Source organism: Aspergillus lentulus, assembly GCF_001445615.1.
Source record: "Aspergillus lentulus DNA, contig: Alt12, strain: IFM 54703, whole genome shotgun sequence".
NCBI lineage: Eukaryota > Fungi > Ascomycota > Eurotiomycetes > Eurotiales > Aspergillaceae > Aspergillus > Aspergillus lentulus.
In genome coordinates, this window is record NW_028322115.1 from 615,970 (window position 1) to 633,011 (window position 17,042).

At 52.3% G+C, this 17,042-nt stretch overlaps 7 protein-coding genes across 7 annotated transcripts; 3 read left to right on the forward strand and 4 right to left on the reverse strand.

The window, feature by feature from the left end:
* Positions 1-90: 90 nt before the first annotated feature.
* On the reverse strand, positions 91-2,325 carry ALT_6169 (anaphase promoting complex subunit CDC23; the record flags this gene model as incomplete). Its single annotated transcript, XM_033555570.1, has 4 exons — positions 91-1,139; positions 1,191-1,374; positions 1,429-2,161; positions 2,222-2,325. 4 exons carry the CDS (start codon positions 2,323-2,325, stop codon positions 91-93), a joined length of 2,070 nt encoding a protein of 689 aa, XP_033411461.1.
* A 605-nt stretch (positions 2,326-2,930) lies between these two features.
* erg20 (bifunctional (2E,6E)-farnesyl diphosphate synthase/dimethylallyltranstransferase) lies at positions 2,931-4,050 on the forward strand (the record flags this gene model as incomplete). The annotated part of the gene is made up of 2 exons (XM_033555569.1): positions 2,931-3,050; positions 3,127-4,050. 2 exons carry the CDS (start codon positions 2,931-2,933, stop codon positions 4,048-4,050), a joined length of 1,044 nt encoding a protein of 347 aa, XP_033411460.1.
* A 1,553-nt stretch (positions 4,051-5,603) lies between these two features.
* Positions 5,604-7,498, forward strand: ALT_6171 (arylsulfotransferase family protein; the record flags this gene model as incomplete). Its single annotated transcript, XM_033555568.2, has 2 exons — positions 5,604-6,002; positions 6,059-7,498. 2 exons carry the CDS (start codon positions 5,604-5,606, stop codon positions 7,496-7,498), a joined length of 1,839 nt encoding a protein of 612 aa, XP_033411459.2.
* Positions 7,499-7,768: 270 nt separating this feature from the next.
* Positions 7,769-8,989, reverse strand: ALT_6172 (NMT1/THI5 family protein; the record flags this gene model as incomplete). Its single annotated transcript, XM_033555567.2, has 4 exons — positions 7,769-8,440; positions 8,497-8,646; positions 8,696-8,867; positions 8,955-8,989. The coding sequence occupies 4 exons, from the start codon at positions 8,987-8,989 to the stop codon at positions 7,769-7,771; spliced, it is 1,029 nt and encodes a 342-aa protein (XP_033411458.2).
* Positions 8,990-10,362: 1,373 nt separating this feature from the next.
* On the reverse strand, positions 10,363-12,682 carry ALT_6173 (glycogen [starch] synthase; the record flags this gene model as incomplete). The annotated part of the gene is made up of 4 exons (XM_033555566.2): positions 10,363-10,480; positions 10,536-10,731; positions 10,785-12,147; positions 12,218-12,682. The coding sequence occupies 4 exons, from the start codon at positions 12,680-12,682 to the stop codon at positions 10,363-10,365; spliced, it is 2,142 nt and encodes a 713-aa protein (XP_033411457.2).
* Positions 12,683-14,815: 2,133 nt separating this feature from the next.
* Positions 14,816-15,811, reverse strand: ALT_6174 (quinone oxidoreductase; the record flags this gene model as incomplete). Its single annotated transcript, XM_033555565.2, has 1 exon — positions 14,816-15,811. The coding sequence occupies one exon, from the start codon at positions 15,809-15,811 to the stop codon at positions 14,816-14,818; it is 996 nt and encodes a 331-aa protein (XP_033411456.2).
* An 813-nt stretch (positions 15,812-16,624) lies between these two features.
* Positions 16,625-16,953, forward strand: ALT_6175 (uncharacterized protein; the record flags this gene model as incomplete). The annotated part of the gene is made up of 2 exons (XM_033555564.2): positions 16,625-16,717; positions 16,792-16,953. The coding sequence occupies 2 exons, from the start codon at positions 16,625-16,627 to the stop codon at positions 16,951-16,953; spliced, it is 255 nt and encodes an 84-aa protein (XP_033411455.1).
* Between the last annotated feature and the right edge of the window lie 89 nt (positions 16,954-17,042).

Consider the following 17,042-nt stretch of genomic DNA (forward strand, 5'->3'; position numbering starts at 1 on the left):
ATCAAGTTATACCCTACCCATTCTGCGACATAACGCCCTCGCTAAACTTCAGAAAAAGAGTACGTCAACGTAGGGATGAACCCGTTGGAATTACCCACCCCCTTCTCGTCTGGCCCGGACGTCTCTCATCAATGCCTTTGCCTCTTCAACTTCGACTCCGTCCTGACACAGTTCACCCGCCAATTGATCTGCTCGTTCCAGGTCACCGTGGCGCAAGGCCCACCGCGCAAGCCACAGACGTGCCTTGGATGTCGTAGCCGTCACACCAGTACCATGATATGTACCATCCTCGCTATCGTTCTGGTTGCCGAACGAAGAGGACTGTCGAGCACGCCGTGCGCCTTGCTGACCTTCACCGCCGGATTGGTCATCGTCATTGTCATTGTCTGAGACAAAGGATTCATCCTCGGGCCCTTGCCCAGTTTCCTGCTGTAGCGTGAGCTCCATGTATGAGGCGGCTTCTTCTTCATCCCCGAGCCGTTCGTAGAGGGTGGCAATCTGGTGAAGGGTCTCGGGGTCGAGAATCTTGCGCCCTGGTCCGCCCAATCCACCGCCCTGAGAGGCATCGTCTGCGTAATATGAACCGGCGACAAGGGCGCGCTTGAGCGCTTTGATGCTTTGCTCAACACGGCCCATCTTGGCATAGCAGGATCCAACCGCCTGCCACATTTTGGGATCGTAGGGCCGCAACGCTGCTGCGCGCTGATAGTAGAATAAGGCGTAGAATGACATGTCCAGCACTTCGTACGCTTGGCCCAGCCCGTACCACGCACGGTAGTCTTTGCGGTTCACGTCAACGGCCCGCCGGTAGGACTCGATTGCCGCGTGGGTATTTTTCATTTCGATATATTCATGGCCCATGAGGGTCCAGGCCGAGAGAAAGTTTCGGTCGAGTGTAAGGGCGCGCCGGAAGTACATCACGGCTTTTTCATGTTCGGATTTTAGCGAGTAATAATTGCCGACTACACAGCATGTTTCAGGGCGAAACTTATCGGTGGCGGTTGCGACCTGCGCGACAAAGGCTAGCTGTGGACGCGCTCCCATGACGTAAAGTATATTGGAGTAATGATCAAGGCTGTCAAGACGGTGAGGGGATGTTATCAATATCTCTGTAAATATATGTGATGCTTCTTCAAAGTCTAATCGGATAGTTAGCCTAAGGTCAGCGACAGGAATGGAAAGAACAGAACCTTTCGAATGGTAATAGAGAAGCGCTTTTTGTGTCTTTAGGAATGCACTGGTGGGAAAGATTGTCTCGAGCTCTGAGAGGGCCTGGTAGGTGTCTTCGGTCGCCTGGTAGAGCTCTTGGCTGCAATAAACGTGAAAGATGAGGGTCATGATGTTCTGAGGGAGAAGGTCCACTATTTGTTTCAGCTGCGCGAAGGATCAGTAACTGCCATCAGATCAATCAGCAGCAAGGCAACATACGTCTTCCGTGCTTGAAAGCAAATCGTTCAGCTCTTGCCAAGCACCCCAGTGGAATGGGTTCAAGTGAACACTCCTGATAAGCCACTTCTTGGCTTCCTCTTCATTACGACCTTTTAGAAGAACAACACCGTAAAGATACTCCAGCCAGCCCTGGTTGCGCTCTTCCAGGCCTCTTTCTCGTCTCTCCGCAAACCACCCTTCAAGCCCCCAAGCCAAGCCGGGGAGTTCTCTGTTGACGGTCATCCCGCCATCTGCCGGGCCCAGCACCATCTCGGTCTCTTCATCCTTCCGCTTCTCCCCCGCTAGATATTTGGCGTACAAGGCAAGGAACAGTGACTTTTGACTCAACTTGGGGTATGGATTCCTTGCCGTGCTATTCTCCTTGACACTCGAGTACGAAGTAGCTTTGGCTTTGCCTTTCTGCGGAGTCAATGATTGTCTCGTTTTCGGTTTCGGCGATGTCGTAGGAAGTGATGTGCTGGAGAGTGGAACAGGGGGTATGGTTGGTGGAAGGAAGACAGCAGCACAGCGGTCATACTCGCGCGTATCAAAGTAGGATTTCGCCAACAGATATTTATGAGCTTCTTGGGCCTCTAACGCAAGTTCGAGACGGTCTTGGCTGCGAAGGTAAGGATTCTGGGGAGTCGGAGCGGCATCGGCTATTTCCATTGGCGAGTCGGGATCTGTATCATATTGATCAATCGGCAGGAGGGAGTCGAGCATCTCCGCAGCCCTGTGTTTGAGGAGACCAAATCAGTTTAGCGCTTAGCAAAGGGTCAATCTTGGCCTGTACCATTTGGCAGATTGGTAAAGACATCGCTCGGAGCATTTGATGGTCGCGTCTTCGAATCGATACTGTAGATCCTTGATATTGTCTTCCGTTATATTCACCGCCATCTTGGTCAGGATTGAGGATCCTCCAAGATCTTATCGCATGGACTGCTTCCGATGGCTTGTCTGCATACGTCGATGGGCGCGCGGGGAAGCTTCTTCCTTGGTAGTTAGGTCGCTATCACATTCGTCTCTCATGCGGATCAAGAGCGGCGCTAGCTATCTCAACCGTCGCGTTGAGTCTATTGTCGCGCCTTGCTCGAAATCGCGAAATGGCCGACGCGCAACGTTGAGGTTGAGATGATCACGAGAGAGCTGCTGCTGATCCCATGTAAGTCCAGACTGTTTACTGGTAATGACAGCCGTATTATCTCCAACTTCAGCAGCTAAAGACCACAAATGCTGCGAGCGAGAATCTGACAATACAGAGAGGAGTGATCATCATCATAGTTGACTGACAAATTTCCCGATTGGGCCATTTCCCGCTTTGAGCTAGAGAGCAAACAGATCAAATAGTGCAAATACTGCAAATTTCCATCTCCGAGGGGGGCTTCCGTTATCGTAGATTATTTCCGCCCCTCTCTTTGGTATTAATCTGCAACATCAATTGCTTAAAAAGGGGCTCGAAGATATTCGCATTGTTCTCCAAAGACACTTTCAATATAAGCAAGATGGCGGCTACCACCAGTCGTGAAGCCTTCGAGGCTGTTTTCCCCACATTGGCTGAAGATCTCCTGGCCCATGCTAAGAAATATAATCTGCCTGATAATGCGTTGAAGTGGTTCGAACAGGTGAGCCCCCGGTCGACGCGCTCGCTTACAACTGATCTCGGAACGATCTTGAAGCTAACCGATGTTCTTTCAATAGGTCATCAATGTCAATGTTCCTGGTGGAAAGCTCAACCGCGGCCTCTCCGTTCCAGATACCGGCCTCGCTCTACTGCAGAAGCCCCTGACCGACGAGCAGTTCAAGCATCTCAGCATCCTGGGTTGGTTGACCGAGCTGCTCCAGGCTTTCTTCTTGGTCAGCGATGACATGATGGATGGCTCGATCACTCGTCGCGGCCAGCCGTGCTGGTACCGCCACCCCGGAGTTGGGCTGATCGCTATCAACGACGCGTTCATGCTCGAGTCCGGCATCTACGTTATCCTCAAGAAGCACTTCCGCTCTCACCCTGCCTACGTCGACTTCATTGAGCTGTTCCACGAGACCACCTGGCAAACGGAACTCGGTCAGCTGTGCGATCTCATTACAGCCCCTGAGGACAAGGTTGACTTGGACAACTTCTCTATGGAGAAGTACATGTTCATCGTGACCTACAAAACCGCTTACTACAGCTTCTACCTTCCCGTTGCTCTTGCTTTGCTCTACCTCGAACTTGCCACCCCCGAGAACCTTCAACAGACCCACGACATCCTGATCCCGCTGGGTCAGTACTTCCAGGTCCAGGACGACTACCTGGACGCCTATGGTGACCCGGCCGTTATCGGCAAGATCGGCACTGATATCCAGGACAACAAGTGCTCATGGCTGGTCAACCAAGCTCTTCAGCGCTGCAACACTGAGCAGCGCAAACTCCTCGATACCGCCTACGGCCGCAAGGACAGCGAGCTTGAGGCCAAGGTCAAGGCGCTCTACAAGGAACTCGATTTGGAGAAGGTCTACAAGGAGTATGAGGAGAAGACCGTTGGTGAGCTTCGCGGCAAGATCGCAGCCATTGACGAAAGTCAGGGCCTGAAGAAAGAGGTCTTCGAGGCATTCCTTGGCAAGATCTACAAGCGCACCAAGTAGTCTCACTAAAAGTATGGGGCATGCTACATTCTGTCTTTTAATACCATGCCTTGATTCATATAGTTTCATACCCCCACCGAACACATAGAACAGCTAATGATTACAGGACGTGCTATAACCTGCATGTATACACAGTTCATAAGCTCATGTTGTTAGACAGATGCTTTCTTGATACAAATATTTAATGCATTTATAGAGGCTTTTGATCTAGCACAATGCCGCAAGGGATGAACTGTACTTGATCAGGAGATGGGCCAGATGTTGGCGGACTGGGGACCTGTCGCGAGTAGTCGTGCTAACGCATGAATGCCCACTTGCTTCGACAATGGCAAACACCTAAGTGAAAGTAATTCGAAATCAGTCTGTTTGCTTCGCTCAAGCAGTGTTGGTCCCTCCAATGACGAGATCAGCGCCCGTCAGTTGGCTTTGAAATCGGCCCTACCGAAGAAGCCAGGATGAGAGACGACTGGCGAGGCAATCACATAGGCGATATGAAGGCTGAGCCACTCTGACCTTGGAGTCATTGTCTCAGCCAATGTGGCGTCAGGAGAAAACGGCGTGTTAAGGCGCTCTCGGTGAGGTTAAGCGGGTTGCTGCAGGCTTCTTCTCATTCCTCCTCGGAGGGCATTGATTGAGAAGCTGCGCATCATAACAGAGCTGTATTAGAAGACCAGCTTGATAACCTCTCATTTTGAGAGCAAGAGAACGTTTGCAATGCGAAGGTAGCTGAAGGAAAAGCAGCATAGTGCTCCGCGTAACTTCGGCAAGCAGACAGTTGCAGCAACCTCCAGGACTCGGCCTCCATCGCGCATTCTTATCTCCTCGAGTTGTCGTCAACTAATGAGCTCCGTGAGACAGTCAGTTCAGCGACTCCAAACCAGAAGTGCCTCAGTCAATTCCAGAAGTCGTGCGCTTCAGCCTTGAGATATTGGCGGACTCGTCATCAAAGAAATCCTAAGCATCGTCGTCATCATTTTGCACTGACCCAGAGAGTAGCTTCATCCAAGCACAAACACAATTGGCAGATAGAGTCCATCTTGCTGCCACCGCTTTCTCGCTTGCTCCTTAAACCATCGCTAAAGCTCTAGCGTATTGATTAATCCAAAAGATGGAGATCTTGACTCCACCCAGCCACGCGATACCCGCTCGGCGTACAATCTTGGGATTGCCGATTCAATGAGACAAGCAGCAGACAATCAAGGAAGATGGAATGACTTTGCGTCGATTATAACAATCATTGGCAACTGCAGGCCATCCAAGTCCATTATAAGCGACGAAACAGGACGGCTTCGAATGGGTGGACCTAGGCGACGAGATGGTGCTTGCTGTCGTGGAGACGTGGACGTCCACGCGTCTATCGAAATAGTTCCGATTTTTGATGTCGCAGTTCGGTCGCTGGCCGCTCGAGCCATCGACTGCCTTTTTATGTCTCTCTCTTCTCTTCCTTTCTAAAGATATGAGCCAACCAACATGTTGGCTTCGGGACAGTCGATACCCTGTTAGTGGCCGCGGTCTGCTGTACCATATCCTGGACACCTTTCTTGATTGATGTGATGAGGCTGCGGCATACATGGTTGGCCGTCGCACCGGCATTCACTCTTGTACAAGCAGATCGCGGACCGTATTTCCAGTCGAGTCGCTTTGAAGCTGGGGACCTGGGACAATGGCCCACGGAGACATATCGTTCTTCCGCTCTGATGGGCCCCATATTGAACTATGTGGACTCAAATCCTCAATGCAAGGATGGGCAATACACGCTGATTGCGCCTCGAGGAATGGCGGTGCGAAATCCGGGGCCCATGATCATCGATCAGGATGGTCACCTGGTCTGGACGAAACACTACGGGCAGACGTACAACGTGAACGTGTACACGTACAAAAGCCAGGACTACCTCACGTTCTGGGTGGGCAACGATGGGATCGTGGGGCATGGCGACGGGACATACTACATGGTAAGCCCTGTGTCTGTGTCTAAGTAGACAGGCGGCAGATGCCAATCCTCGTATAGATAGATTCGGCCTACGAAGAGGCATATACCGTCCGGGGAGCCAACGGCCTGCCGGCAGACCTCCACGAGTTCCATATCACCAGGGATGAAACCGCCCTCTTCACCGTCTACGACGTCGTCCCCGCAGATCTACGGTCTGCAAGCGGCCCCGAAAAGGGCTGGATATGGGATGGCACATTCCAAGAGGTCGACATCGAGACCGGCCAGCTGCTCTTCCAGTGGCGCGCATCCGACCACTTCAACCTCACTGACGGCTACCGCGGCCGCGAAGGCACCGGCGACTCCAAAGACCTCCCCTGGGACTTCTTCCACATCAACAGCGTCGACAAGGACGCGGCGGGCAACTTCCTAGTCTCCTCGCGCTACATGAGCTGCCTCACGTACATCGACGGCCACACAGGCAACATCATCTGGCGCCTCGGCGGCAAACACAACGACTTCCACGACCTCTCCGCCGGCGCCGCCACAAACTTCACCTGGCAGCACCACGCCCGCTTCCGCGACAACGGCACAGCCATCACGCTCTTCGACAACGCCTCCCGCGGCGAGGGCGCCCCGCGCCTCACCAGCCGAGGCCTCTACCTCGACATCGACACTCACCAAATGACCGTCCGCGTCCGACACGAGTACTGGAACCCGCACCCCATCAGCAGCCAGTCCCAGGGGTCCGTCCAGCTCCTCGACACCGGCAACGTCCTCCTCGGCTACGGCGCCAATGCCGCTTGGACAGAGTACACCCTCGCCGGCGACGTCCTCTGCCACGTCCACTTCGGCCCGGCATCCACCTTCGGCGCCGGCAACATCCTCTCCTACCGCGTCTTCAAACACGCCTGGACCGGCCGCCCGCGCACCAGCCCAGATCTCGCACTGTACCGCTACGAAGCAGCCGTCAGCTGGAATGGAGCCACAGAGGTCGCGACATGGGTCCTTCAGGGCTCGGACACGCGTGACCCCACCGAGGAAGACGAGTCAATAACCTTCCTCACCGCCGTCCCCAAATCCGGGTTTGAAACTATCATCTCAATCCCCGCGCACACATCCCAGGATTACCTGCGCGTCCTCGCCCTCAACGCTACGGGCCGGATCCTCGGCGCGACGGCATGGATGCGCTGGGACCCAGCGTCAGAGGAAGTCGCCGTCGGCCCGGGGGACAGGGACGGCGACGACGGCTCGTCCTCGATTGATGTGCGCGCGTTCCTGTTCTTTGCTGTGGGATTCTCCTCTGCTGTTCTTCTGGCTGTGTGTGCGTGGTTTCTCCGGCGGCGATTTGGGGCCCGAGAGACTGACCGGGAGCGGGGTGGGTGGAAGCCTGTTGATGAGTTCAATGGGGATGAGGATGATCTTAGCGAGGGGGAGGTCGAGGGGGTTGAGTTTTCGCTGTTGGGGAATGAGCGACTGTCGCATTCGGATTCGAGAAGGGAGTTTGATAGTGATGATTGAGCAGTCTGGAGTTATATGCTACTCTAGTGCTACTGATACCTACCTCTCAATGGACTCGAGGCAATCTCGCAAAGCGCAATGATAGGCTTACATCAACAGGCGGACAAAAAGCCATCAGGCTTTAAACCTAAGACGTATTACAGCTATTTCAATCGATTGTTCATTGGTTGTCTCACGCGAGACTAACGAGCGACTGAGCGACTGACTAGCTATCTGAACCATAAAAGATCGTTGGTCCAACATCAAGTCCTACTACCCAGAGAAAAGTTCCTAAGCAGTAGCAGACACGGGAAGGCGCTTGAAACCGCCCTCAGCAGCGACCTGCTTCTGCAGCTCAGCCATGCGCTTCTGGTCACCGAGCGGGTCGGTCGAGTCCGCCTCCAGGTCCCAGGAGAGGTACTTGTTGGTGTAGTTGGGCTCGAAGTCCGCGTCGAGGATACCCAGACGCTTTCCGTAGTTGGTGACCTTGGCCCAGTCACGCTGGACGTTCTTCAGGTCGCGGCTGAAGTACGCAAATGAGCGCTCGAAGATCTTGCGGTTCACGGGAGTTCCCATGATGGGCTTGACGTCGATGTACTCCTCGTAGGCCTTGGCGGGCTCCGCGAGGACGTAGTCAGTGGCGCGCTTGACGGCGCGCATGAACTTTTGCACCTTGTCTGGGTTGGCGGCCAGGAAGGCGTCGTTGGCGATATAGAGGATGGAGCAGAAGCAGCAGCAGCCGAGCTCGGCGAGTTGGTCGATGCGGAGCATCTGGACGTCGTCGCGGGGACGGTTCTGAGAGGCAAGCCACTCGGCTAGCTCGACCATCTGCACGTTCTCGAGACCGATACCCGCGTCAATGTCGCCGCGGATGATGGCCTTGGTGACGTTCATGCCACAGCGGACGGCAGTGTAGTCGTCTGCGGTCATGCCGTAGTACTTGGTGAGCTCATCGATTTGGATCTATAATACCGCAGTGAGTACATGTCCCTCTTCCAGAGGGAAAAGACAAGACAAACCTTGCCGAACTCTCCGACATAGCCGATTCTCTTGCCCTTCAGGGAGCGAAAGTCCTCGGTGATTCCGCTATCCTTGAGATAGACAACACCAGTGAAAGGTTCATCGAGCAGAGAGCCAATCGAGGTGACGGGAAAGTTACGAGCTTTAGCCTGGGTAACTGTAAGCATCAAACCATCAACGACATAAACAGCCACATACAGCCAGAGTATGAATCATAGCCTTGAAGCCCATGTCAACCTTGCCGCTGCCGATAATCTCGGTCACATCGGAGGGGTCATTAGGCTCCAGAAGAGCAACCTTGAGGCCCTCTTCCTTGAAGAAGCCCTTGCTGTGGGCAAGGTACAGAGGGGCATGGTAGGGCGTCGCGTGCCTACACAAGACAGACCACTTAGCAAGCTGGTCTCACAAACACACAACGCCAAACAGAGATCGGTGGCAGAACAATTGCAAGCCGTACCAGTTGGTCAAAAAGGTGATCTTGTCAGTAGACATCTTGACACGGGTTCACTTGACGGCAATTGCAATTGTTCTGGAATCAGTCAGCAAACAGAGAGACAAGCCCCCTCGTCTTTCATAAAGGGGGTAGGGGGACAATCAGTGCCACGCATGTCCTTTCGCTAGTATTATCTAGATCAAGTTATGACAGTATAATCTCAGAACGACCAGGTTTCTGTCTGATGACTGGGGCCGTCAATCGGTATGCGAGGAATCCAAGCCTGTCTAGGTCGAAATGACCACAGACGGGTCGAGCATGCCGAACGAAAGCACCAGTCTTCAGATAGAAACCTAGATCGAACACCTGTCATGCGCGAGCAGTGACTGTTATTATACAATGTACGATACCTTGACCCATATCAACCCCTAGCGAAAATGACCCCGAGGGTCATCCTGACTGCGCGGCCCCATGGTGAGTCCTACCAGAGGGATGTCAGAAGTTTCTATCAATGAATTGACACGGTGAAGCGAAAATAGAGTAATGGAATGGTGATGCAGATGAAGAGGAGGAGGACGAGGGGTAGAAATAGCAGAGCGGAGGGGAGCAGGCCGATTACCCCACCATGACCACAGATATCAGTCTCACCGGGATGACTCCCACTACTTCAGTTCAAGGTTACTATCCACTGTGGGCTACGAAAACAATCAATTACTTTGATTGGTTTAAGGTATGTGCAGTATTACCGTTCTCATCACATCACTATGATCGTGGGCCCCCTCCTCCTCTCCAATCCGATAATTGCCGGACAGACCCTGTGAATAAATGACGGAATCCTCCAATAGGGAATGCTGGGACGCAAAGCAAATATGAGAGTATCCTTGCAACCCCATGGATCATGCTCATATTACTGCTCAAATAGTCGACATACCAGCTAATGTGACTAGATACTTGATTACAGTAGACACTTCGAGACATACAAATGCAATTTCTCAGGGTAAGGTCTCATCTCCGTTGACATAGAATCCACCAGTATGGATATTCCAGGGGAAACAATGAAACAGCACGCTATGTAGTGAGCAAGGCACAAATGACACGATGAACAGATGCAGACATGACATAGAATTCAGCAGCAGCACGGCATTCAAACATTAGGTGATCATGATCAGATTGACGCAACAAACAGTCTGGTCGAATATGTCCACATCAATCATCTCCAAGAAATATAGCACGTAGCTGAAATGATAATCCAGAGAACAAGGAAAGAGGACATGCAGGTTTGATGCAGAATGAGAGAAAACAATGAAAATTGAAATGAAAAAAATGCAGATCGCCAATTAGTGGGGTTACAGCTGCCGGTGACTTGATCCTTTCAATCATGCTCAATTGGAGTTGTTGGATCCGCGATCACCCGTCGATCTTGCCATCGGAATCAGCGGTCACCGTTAACGGGGATGCTATCCAGTGGCGACGAAGGTCGGTCCGAAGACTTCTTCGTCCGTAGAGTGAGCGGGAAGTAATGGTCATCCGGCTCTTCCTCCTCGCTAGTACTGTGTCTTTGTCAGTGATGTCCTGTCTATTGCCCTGATTCAGGTGGAGACTAACGGTAGACGCCATGCGACATAGTCCTCAGTGTCCAGACCCTCCTTGACTTCCTGGATGGTAGCAAAATCACCCGGAGTCATCACTCCAGATCGATCCCGCGGAGACCCGGGGACTGACAATGGACGCGAAAGCTTCTGCTCTGTTCCTCCAATGACGTCGAAATAGTCTTCGGCACCATCGAAGGATGAAGGGTAGGCTACACTTGGAGTTAGCGTCAAGTAAAAGGCTGGGGGATATGAGTTTCCTCACCTCTTCTTAGAGCCAGCTGTCTAGCCTTGACATATTCCAACCCCATACGCTTCCAATCGAGTAGATCACTCAAACGTTCCGTGCGGTTCCTTTGGTTAATGCGCTGTCGCCGGCTCTTCTGGGTAAAGTTGAACATGAATTCGGTCAGCTGATTGACAGAGTCATCAACGCCCTTCATGCGACGGTCCACAATGTAGATTCCATAGTCGGAGGAGTTTTCAATCAATTCCTCCATGTAGCAGCCGAAACCGGACAAGTTGGTGGTGATGCTTGGAACGCCCATCACGGTACATTCTGCAGGCGTGTAACCCCAGGGTTCGTAGTACGATGGAAAGACTCCCAGATGCGTACCACGGACAAAGTCGTCGTAATCCAGAGGCAGAACAGGGTTGGAGGAGTTCAGGAACTCCGGATGGAAGATGACCTTGACACGGTCCGTCGGGTAGTTGAAAAGCTGGACCCGACGAATTTGGTTGAGAATCGGATCCTCATGGTCGTTGAACATGTTGTGCGTCACAATCGGAGGCAGTCCGTGCCGCTTCATCGCGAAAAGTCTCCGACGCAGCAGCACACGGTCTTGGCTTGTAATCAAATCCTTCTCGTCGGGCATGTTTTCGCCTTCTTTCCAGGCTAGGCAGCGCTCGTACATCCGTTTTCCGATACTTTTTTCGATCATCTCGATTGTATCTCGCAAGGACTTGACGACAGCTTGACCCTTGAGGGCCTCCACGGTTAACGACGATGTCTGCGCGGGCATGATAATAAAGGCCACCACGGTTGTTTTGGACCCGCTAGCTTTGAGGCGGTGATTGAGACGAGCCAGGCCCTCGATAAACATATCGACTCCCTTATTCCGGAATTCATACCGACCTGCCGTGAAAACGTAGAGTGTGTTGTCCAGATCAAAGTCGTTGTGGCCATAAAAGTGGCCGCGGACGAAGTCGTTGATTTTCTCTTTGGACTGGGAGTGCAAGTTTTGGAACTCATGCACTGCTGCGAATTTCTTGACATTCAATCCGTTGGGAAGCACCCCGTCCGGTTTGCGCTTGAGTAGATGCTCACTTTCAAATGCAGTGATGTGGGAGACCGTAGTGAAGACGTCCGCGCTGTGCGCGGCGGCTCTCTCAATGCAGTACCTATGATAGATGCCTCTCTTGCCAGCCTCGGCGTCCACATCAAAATGCTGTAGATTGTTGTAAAAGTCGACAGATCCGGCGCAAAGATACCGACCAAGCAAAGTTGCATGTGTCGTGAAGATCGTGGTCAAATCCATGTGCCTCTTCTTGGTCAGGGGCAGGGCGACACCGGCAAGCCATTCGTGGAAATGAGCGACTACTGCACGCCGGCGTTCGTGAGCGATAAACTAAGGCCATCAATTAGCATCATCGCATTGCAGCTCAATCTGCTGCCAACGTCCACGGAAGCGCACGTACTTCTCCCAAAAACCATGCCACCAGGTAACCGAAGACAATGGCCTCATTGGTCTCTGTATCCGACGCCGGAGACGGAATACCGGCAATATTCCAGAGGTCGCCCTTCCACTCATCCAGGTACTTGTATCCAGTTCCTGTATCGATGAGGAGAACCCGGGGTGCACCCTCAATCAGCCAGCGACCATACACCATGTCAATGCCACGCTCCTTCATGGAGTTCATGGTCTCCACCATGCGGGGATTCGAGGGAGTCAGCTCCTCGACCTCCACGGCTGCAGAGGCCCGGTTCAGAGGGCCGATCAGGGTGTATCGATCGCCATATTCAGCCGTAGTGACCGGAGCTTTAGATTTCAGCACCGAGTAAATACCGCCAACTCGGTTGGCGACTTCGGTAGCAATCTCAAAGAGAATGTGGTTGCGCACATCTCTCTTGGGAGGGTCGGGGCCAGTATCCTCGCTGTCCATTGTGTGCCTTGAATTGTGAATTAGAAGGTGTAGGAGTATGCAATATCGTAAGAATCAAAGCAGAAAATAATTGAAGCTAATCTCAGGCAGAGCTGACCAGCACGAAGCACAATCCAGCTGGGGTCAAAGGTAACAAAGAGAGAAAGGTGGGCGCTGAGGAAAAGAAATGGAAGAGGCACGAACCTGCAGCTTTTCGTCTCCCGTCTTCCTTTCTCCCTTCTCCAAGAAAAGGTAGTTTCGACCGTGCGGGGGTCCGAGTGGCGGGGATTAGTCTAGTGTGGGAGGTTGGTTCTGCGTTTGTCCAGATTCAGCTGCGGGTGAGGTTCGTCTTGTCTCAGGTACCCGAGGAACGCAAGAGAAGAGGGAGGGATAAAGAGGTTTTGAAGGGAGTTCAAAATATAGCGAAGAGGTAGAGTTATAAAACTTGGAATGCCAGTAATTTATCTGACGACAAGAAAAAGAAGATTTCTGCACTCCCTTAGTTCGTCTCCTTTTTAATGTACTGTCCTGCTACTTGCTTAAAAGTGTTGGGGGGTGGTTGCGCACCTAGACCAAGGACAAGGAAGAGAGGCTACCGTTCTTGCAGGCCTTGGACCTTAGCCCGGCCAAGCTTGACCAGGGTTTTGTGTCTGTGCAACCACTGTTCTTCTGCCTTTTATACTACTTTTATTTTCTGTTCCCACAATTGAGTACTGAGTACTTGACTATTTTAGTAGCAGTGTTAATTTGCATCGGAGTAGACCAGAAATGTTCTCGGTGTACAATGGTAGCTTTGCGCCTTTATTTCATGCAGTACCTCTCAATGTACCTCCGTAACTGGCGCTAATTTTGAGCTTTGCCACTACAAGGGTCTCGCCCTCCTACATAAAACTGTCGATCGTTCGAATTCCCACCATCGCAGAACTAATCCAACGAGAGATTGATGATCAACAGGTCATGTCATTTTTTGATCATGGCTCTGTAATGATGGTGCATCATAGTAGCATACCTCACAGGTACTAACTGTTAACTAAGAATCCCCCGCTCGACAACCGGACAGCAGATCTGGGGAAAGCTGCTGGGTTATGATGTCATGATCCGCCCGTCAGGATCATAGCATGTGACTTTTTTCTGCCAATCAGGTTTTGACCACTTTTAGCGTGTTTGATTCTTGCACCATTATAGAGAGGTACCATGGTCACCACTTATGTTTTAACTATTCTGACTGTTAGAGGCATGAGCTACACAGGTACATTTGTGCCGTTCAAAAAAGCCTGACTCCCAAATAACTTTGTTCTGTCGGCCCAGGATCGCAATCGGCTTCTCGGCTATCTGATCATACGAGAAAGCTCTGGTCCTAGAATGCAGTGATCACAGTTGTGTGATTGGGGTTCTGCCAGGGCTCGAAAAGCGACTGCCGCATTGTCAATGGCACTGATGAAGGGGATTGCCATCGCCGCAGGCTGTATAGATCTTGCTCTGACTGCGAATCACTGCACATGGGGCCTCGTCTGAGAGGTTCTCCGATCCCACAATGACGAAAGCAACGAGAGTTAGCAGGTTCAATGAAAAGCATAACTAACACATACCCGTGAAAACCAACTCAGGTGCAGTACACAGTAATCGTTTTGTTATCGAGAAATGCTGCCAGACCATGCCCATGCCTGGTTTGCCTGGCACAGCAGAGGTACCGGCGACCAAGACAACGGCGTGGTTCCCCCGCGTATACTCGATGGAATCAATCAGGGGCTTCCATGGCTCAGGCACCAACGACTCCATCTAGAGCGCCGTTATACTTTCGCCTTCCCCAAACTGATACAGGTGGATTTCTCGAGCCAGTCGGTGGTCACACGCTGGCATACCTGGTGGTGCCGCTGCAGAACCGCACGAGGAACATGCATATTGACCTTATTGTTCTATTGTTTCTCTTGTCGTTTACACACTCCAGTCTTCAGAGCACGAAGATCTGGCCCAGCTTGATCCCCTACCCGAAAGATGCCAGATCTAATGAGGATAGAAAATGGATGTGGAGCCTGGTGTGCATTAGAAATATAGATATCCAAGTGCTCTATTTCATCACCTCTATCTACTTTATATCTAGAATCTGTTTATAGTCAAAAGTCCAATGAGAAGAAAGCTGTTGCACCGTCTACCTCAAGGGAGAATCACAATCTTCCCTTCCGCTTCATTTTCTTCCATACACCGATGGGCCTCCACAATCTGTTCCATCCGCAACACTCGTCCTAACTTGAATTTCAAACTTCCCTGCTCAACAAGCCTCAGTACTGCATCCAGCGGCGTGCTCATGAAATCCTCAGACGTCCCCCGGTACACTGTCAGCTTGATCCCGGAGGGGATCAACTCCAACAGATCCAGCTTCTCCTGATCCCCATTCTCACTCAGCCTGCCAACCAGGGATACAACACCCCCTTTCTTCACACACCGCAGCGAGTCCGCCAAAGTAGCCGCACCCACCAGCTCAAGCACTTTATCATAGTAACCGCCCGAGCCAGCCTCCCGGATCTGCTCCGCAACCGCCCCATCATCAATCCAGACCCGATCCGCCCCATTCTCAAGCAACATCGCCTCCCGCTCCTTCTTCCTCGTCGTACTGGCCACATACGCCCCATGCACCTTCGCAATCGCAGCAGCCACCAGCCCCACAGACGTCGTCCCCCCACGTATCAATAACCGATCCCGGGCCTTAAGCCCCAGCGACCGAATCAGCGCCCCCCACGCCGTCGGCACCATCACCGGAATCGCTCCGAGAATCTCCCATGGCAGAGTCGTCTTGGGCCGGAGGAGCTGCGTCTGCCCCGCCGGAACGCATGTGTACTCGGCGTAGCCCCCGTCGAAAACACCCCCCATCCCGCCCATGGCGGTCGCTACGATGCTACCCGGCAGGAAGGTGTCTTCTAGGCCTGGCGCTGCATCGACTATGCCGACGGCTTCGATGCCGGGGATTCGTGGGTAGGTGATGGGGTGGTGGCCGTGGCCTTGCCGGGTGAGGAGGTCAGAGCGGTTGAGGCCGAATGCTTTGATTCTGATGCGGAGTTCACCTGGTTTAGGAATTGGGATGGGGTGGTGAGTGAGTTTGAGAGCAGCTGGGGGGCCGGGGGTATGCAGGATGATGGCTTTCATTGAGGGCATTTTTCCCCTTCAAATTAAGTAATATCCGTAGGGTTCTTATCTGGAAGGATTGGTAGGTGTCATACTACATGATTTAGGTTGTGGTGAGATGGAGGACGGTCCAGTTTTTACCCTTCCTGCATAATCCCTCCTCGCGCATGCAGCATATGATATATCTCGACGGCGAGTCAAGCAACGCATGCTCAGCTGCTCACGAGTTGTCGGTTCTTATCTGCACCAAGCGTGGCTGAACTGTTCAGGCAAAAGATCTATGTCGAAGTTATCTGCGGTGTATTTGCCAGTTGGCGGGGTAATATTGCCTGAAGCATCAGGTACACCGAACACGATACATGCTCAAATCATCTAGCTCCATATTCGCGTGTCCATTTGCCAAATCATACCTCTTAACCTACCAAATATATCTCAAATATCGTAATGGAACCCTTCAGACCCTCTATCAATGACTAATTCACTTTGTTGTCATCGTACCTCAACCGGACAGATGAAGTCATTGGTTCTCGTCCTCGCTCCACAATGACCTCATGATGCTGTCAGTGTCGTCTTCCACTACGACCAAGAATATCTACCACGTCGGTCGGTTCCATCGAGCTCAGAGAGAGCTATATAGAGCCCGGAAGTCCCTGTGCTGCTGGCATCATCTACTATCGATTCCAATTCAACTCAATTCATAGACCACAAACTACACTACACTACACTACAATACCAATCCTCTCGTCAACTCTCTATATCGTACGGATCCCACGCAAACGCTCAATCAAAACCAGCTAGCTAACACCTTCCAGATCTACATACCTTCAAAGAGATAACGAAATCATGCCTCGCGGAGCAGAATACGACAACGGCATCCCCCAGTCCGACAACGCCATCGAGGCCGGCGAGACAAAGGTCCACGGTACCAACTCTGCTGTATGTCCACCTTCACCTGAAGCACCCCCCAGTCTCACATTCACAAGAAAAGTATGATTACTGACGAACAACAGAACGACCACCTCGATCGCGTCAACCGCACGGCTGATCTCCCCGATGTCCCTGCCGGCGGCATGCACAGCGGCGGCGGTGCCCCCGGCCACTCGAGCGGCAAGGGCGGTCATGAGCCTCGTACCCTAGGCGAGAACAAGGGTCTTGGTGCGCATAAGGCGTAATATTTGACTTCGAGTGTGTTAGATTTGGGGAAACCGGCATGCGGGTTTTTGCTGGAGTTTGGTCTGGGTCTGGGTCTACGCGGTGCGTT